Source organism: Pyxicephalus adspersus, chromosome Z (genome assembly GCF_032062135.1).
Source record: "Pyxicephalus adspersus chromosome Z, UCB_Pads_2.0, whole genome shotgun sequence".
In the NCBI taxonomy this organism is placed as follows: Eukaryota; Metazoa; Chordata; class Amphibia; order Anura; family Pyxicephalidae; genus Pyxicephalus; species Pyxicephalus adspersus.
This window is the reverse complement of record NC_092871.1, coordinates 573,830-579,395: the sequence shown is the minus strand read 5'-3', so window position 1 is coordinate 579,395 and position 5,566 is coordinate 573,830. Positions and strand designations below refer to the sequence as shown.

At 46.7% G+C, this 5,566-nt stretch overlaps 1 protein-coding gene across 1 annotated transcript; it reads right to left on the bottom strand.

The window, feature by feature from the left end:
• SH3BGRL (SH3 domain binding glutamate rich protein like) lies at positions 1-5,339 on the bottom strand (the record flags this gene model as incomplete). Its single annotated transcript, XM_072430045.1, is given in 4 exon segments — positions 1-35; positions 1,586-1,666; positions 2,191-2,376; positions 5,091-5,339. Coding segments are annotated over 4 exon segments (345 nt in total). The 5' UTR covers positions 5,136-5,339.
• Between the last annotated feature and the right edge of the window lie 227 nt (positions 5,340-5,566).

Below are 5,566 nucleotides of genomic sequence, written 5' to 3'. Positions count from 1 at the left end.
ATTCACGCTTCCTTGTTCGCCAGAGCTTCAGCTTCCTGCAGGAGGAAAGAGAACCGGTCATTCCAGAAGTAACAATGTATTCATGTCTGATTCTGCCCTGATAGATAAATCCCCCCCAGCCGCTCCCTCCACTCCTCCAATGACCTACTAATGACTTCCTCACTCATAACCTCTTCACACGCCCGGCTCTAAGACCTCTCTAGAGCTTCCCCCATTCTCTGGAATGGTCTCCTCGTCCTATTCGGTTTGCTCCTACTTTCTGCTCATTTATAACCCAACGCTTCCCCCTCACCTACCCGTCTTCTTCTGTCTCCTAAAGCCTCACTACTTCCCACCATTCCATATCCCCTCCTATTGTGTGATACTTACCCCACCTCCTAGATTGTAAGCTCTTCTGTCCTCTCCTCCTCCTGTGTCACTGTCATCTGTCTGTAACCCCTATTTATTGTACAGCGCTGTGTAATATGTTGGCGCTATATAAATCCTATTTATTAATAATAATGTCAGGGCGGAGTAGAAAAACAAATGAACTCCATTCTCATCTATTATCAGGTTGGAGACATTCAGTGATAGCTGTAGCTCGGTTTCCTAAGGATGGAATTGCATTGTGTGCCTAATATTTCGTACACAGACCAATCTGTGCGTGTTGCTGTCTGCTGTAGGTGCGGAGGTCCCCGGTGCAGGGTCGGGGTACTTAGTTAGGGTATAATTTAGGTGTTGGTGTATTAGGACTGAAGTAAAGGGTAAATACCGGGGCAGGGGCAGTGTGCAGGGTGATGGTTCAGTTTATTACCCGATAATCATGGTAATCACATGACACTGTGTAAGTTCGGGGTGAATACTCGGGTCAGCATAACGCTGGTTTATGACAATGGTCCAGGATAGAAAAAAAAAGTTTCCATAACCCTCAAATTACCAGGGCCCCCACTTTCTAAAGGGCCCCTATGTAATAGAATGGCAGGGTCCTTTAATTCATATTCGCCCAGGGCCCCTATTTTGTCCATAAACATGGAGATCAGACGTTTGTCCATGGGCCGCAGTAATCGGGTTTTGTCACTCTGCACGCGCCGGCCTCTCCCCTGACATTTTATTGACATTTATCTATAGACAATTCACACAACTTTCATTCTATTAATCATTACCCCGAGCCGGGCTGTGTGACCTTCAATACACCGACTGCGCCGGATGATCACATGACTGAGCGCAACAACCCAAACACTCCGGGCGAGAACCCAGGGAGGTCAGCATAGGGCCCGGCCCACCCAACACAAACCTTCCCCAGAGAAGGCCACAGGAACATTTACGGTAGTTTACATCAACTAAAGAATGAATAAATATGGGAAAATGTCCCCTCGCTTTCTGTTCTGCATTCACAACAGGAAATAAATGGAAAATCCCTTCTAAGAGGAGTGAATCTGACATTCATCATAACATTTTTATGGTGTGTGTTGGGGGGACATTAGAGTGTCAGCTCCCCTGGAACAAAGATCGATCTTTGTACAGAAGCACAGAAAATGTCAAAGTTATATGAATAATATTCACTCTTGTGTTTCTGCTGATAGGGGTTTTCAGGTAATGTTCTCACCTTTGATCCAGGTGGAGGTGTTAGACCCAGAAATGTGTACAGGTTGTTATTCTCTTTGGCTTCAAAAAAAGCATCAAAGTCCTGTAAGCAGAGATAATGGGAGGATTTACACATTGATATATCGGAAATATAATCCAAGCAAGGAATGTAAAACATTTTATTGGATCTGAGGCAAAGGTTCTCACCTGTGTTACACTTCTGTATTGATTTCCAATAAATTGCACCAAACCAACAACAGAAGTTACTTTCCTTGGATTGTTCTGTGAGTGGAAGCAGCGGGATACAACCTAAGGCACTCACAATATTGGGGGGTCCCACTGCACACTGACCACTCATACTGCGGCTGTTTCCCCCATTCACTGCCAGCAATTTACCCCTCCCCCAATAGTACAGCAGGGATGGTATGAGATCAATATTCAGTCATGGGGGTAAATTGGACCAACATTTTGGGGGTCCTTCATTGGGATCCAGCAGTACAATACTGGGGGTACGGGGGGGGGGTCTTTATCCCCCAGAAATAGGAAGGGTACATCAACAATATATGACATTACAGATACCCCTGTAATAGGGAATGGGGGTATATGGGGTATATACGGAGCTCTTACCCCCAGGTATTGGTCATCACTGAAGATCTGCGGGGGCAGGGGAACGCCAGTAGTCGGTCGGAACTCTTCGGGAACATTCTCCCTCATCCATTTCCGGTTTTCCTCATTGGCGGCGATGTCTTTCTCTTCATATAGAATCTTCAGAGAGTCCAAGATGGAGAAAACTGTCTGCTGGTTCTTCTTTAGCTGAAACAGAAGAGAAAAAAAATCATTCCCAGATCTGGCCGAATCTTCATAACCAAAAAATCAATGCAGAAGGAACTCTCCTGTATACAAATATATTGATAATTGGTGAATAAATATCTGATCAGCACAGACCAGGGACCGGATCAATGCATCAGTTCTTTCACTATAATTAATAATTCTCACATCACAATACATTTTATGTTTTCTTCCAGAAGGACGGCACCATCTTTATTCAGGCATCATCGGGGGTGACCATCTACCTCCTGAACTGGGATGCAATCCTGTAAATTGTGTGATCAGAAATGTCTGACACAGATCAGCCCCTGCTGCTGCCTCCCACCAACTGACCAGATACATGGTTGCTGGGGGAGAGGAGACTGGGGAAATGCTTCCTCCTGCCTGCAGCACACTGATGACATCATCCCAGCCTAGGCAAAGTGGCATTTTATTGTTATTTTCTGAAATACGAGACTGTCAGTGTACACATCAGGAATGTATTATGCAGAGCTGTGAAGGTAATGACAGGTCCTCTTTGATCTCATTCACTTTGCTGTCCAATAATGACATCATGTCCCCGCCATGGCAGACAGCCGGCTCTATTAAGTTATTTTCAGAAGGAAAACAAAGAGCGGCCTGAATGACACAATTATTACCCGGAGAACCAGCGCCAACATTAGCAGGCATGGCACAGAGCGTTCCCAGATGGGCCGACACCTCCTGGAATTATGTGCAGTGCGGGGATATGAGGCCGACCAATCAGATTCATCCATGCAGGGGACATACGAGACACAGTGATCACATGATGCATACAGACATGCTGGGAGTTGTAGTCAATGATCCATAGCGGGGGCTCTGTGGTGGCAGCAATCATATCTATGGTATGACTGGTTCTCTTTGTGTCACCACTGATATAATACATGGCCAGAAGTCTGCGCCTCCAGTATGGGCCCCCACAAACACCTTAGATTGTAAGCTCTTCGGGGCAGGGTCTTCTCCTCCTCCTGTGTCACTGTCTGTCATTACAGCGCTGCGTAATATGTTGGCGCTATATAAATCCAGTTTAATAATAATAATGTACAAACTTCATAAAATAAAAAAACTTCATTCACCTCCCCTGACAGCCAAATCCTCCATCGGTGTCTCTTCTCCTCCCCCTCCCAGACACTGCAGATCCCAGGGGGAGGGGTTTAGTGTGTAGGCATGGGTGTGGCCAGGTGCTGATTGATAGGCTTCAGATGAGCAATGCTGATAGCCACGCCCTCTTATCTTATAGTGCAAGCAGGTTCATGGGAGTGACAACTGGGCTCTGAATTCAGGAGCAGCACAGCAACGTTGTCACCACATTACAGGAAACTGCATTGGGTGGGCTGTAATGGCAGGATCTAAGGGCATTTATAATAGTTGCTGCTGACACATGGAAGAGGGGGGGGAGGTTTTTTGTTCATTTTCCTGGTTTTGTCCATTAAATCTGATGAGAAATGAGAATTCCTCAGCCTCCAGATCTGAGAATGTCTTAAAGGAGCCGCATCCTCCTCTGTATACTGGGGGGGGAGGGGGTTCTGCTGTTATTAACTCTGCGATACTGCAATCAGCACTCAGCACTGAACATAACATCTCTGCAAAGTCACAAGCACAGCCTTCTATCAGAGTCCCCCTCCCCCAGCTATAGAAATCTTTGGGGGGCACAATTCTGGGGTGATTATGGTAAATTCAGAACCCCCCCCCCGATTCCCAGATTTCAGGAATGGCCATCCCAGTGCCTCCAGCACACAAGCAGGCGAGGATACAAATCTGGAGTTTTCATTTTAATCCCCCAGAGGTGCAGACGGAATACAGGTGACACCGTGCCTCCAATCATACCCTCATCAGGGCAGGTGTCACAGTATCTGCCCCCCACCTGCCTGACACTGAGCACAATCTTCATCGCAGGGTCACCGGGGCGCAGACATCGTTCTGTGATTCACATTTTATAGAATCGATGAGATTCACCAACACAGCACAAAGTCTCTGCAATGTTTTATAGCCAATAAAGAGAACCTGTCACCAGGTCAGTGTAGCAGCATCTTCCCTTTGGGCATGTTATGTGTCCCCAGATCTGCAGACTCAGCGATCACTCAGGCTGTGGCCCCCCTCACTCCTCCGCCAGATAGTACATATAGGGTTAAGGGAGGGTCAGAGGAGCTGGGTCAGCACAGACAGTAATGAGACCCTCCAATAAGAGGAGAAGACTGTGCTGGTGTTTGGGTTTAATTTTCCAACAGGTTCAGGGGTGCATTGCTTGTGGATGAGATAATGATGAGGGGTCACAAGCTGGTGACAGGTTCTCTTTAGTGTCATTCCCAATGGCGACTCCTTGGCCCAACTGCTGAAAATTCCAAATACGTCACCCATGGTGATCAATGGGGTCTGAGCCGGGAAAGGAAGGAGAATGGGGGGGGGGGTGTACAGCACTGCGGTATATGTCAGAGCTATATAAAGAATAAATGGTATTTGCTGGCGTTCTGTTGATCTCTGTTGGTTGATCTCGATGGACTTTTTTATTTTCAGCCTTGGGTCGCCCACATTTGGTATTTGGATCCGCGGGAAGGATTCCGATGTTTGCAGAATAATTATTATCCCTATTTAATGTACAGCGCTGCGTAATATGTTGGCGCTATATAAATCCTGTTTAATAATAATAATAATCCCCCAGACATTGGATTGGCGTTACTCACCGCGGTGGATCCAGACGAGCTGGCGAAATAGACTTTGATGACCATGCTGGCGCTGCTGGGACGGATGGATGGCGGTGGGTGCTGGGCTCTCTGCTGTACGATGATGATGATGATGATGATGAATTCTTTCTGCCTTGTTCGCTCTGCAGGCAGGGAGGAGGTTCTCTTTTTTCTTCAATCAACTTTATTTCTCCCAGGAAAGGCGCAGCAGCTGCACACAGCCTGTAATAGAATCTCTGGGAATTTTCCAGCTCGGATTTTTGCTGCTTTACATTTATTGCTGCTGGAGAGGAGGAGACACCGAACGCCTGGCCCATCACTGCATTCCCGGGGCCAAAGTCAGCTGACTTGGAGGGAATTCTAAAGTTATTAATATTATTAATAAACAGTATTTATATAGCGCCAACATATTACGCAGCGCTGTACAATAAATAGGGGTAACAAAGGACAGACAGATACAGACAGTGACACAGGAG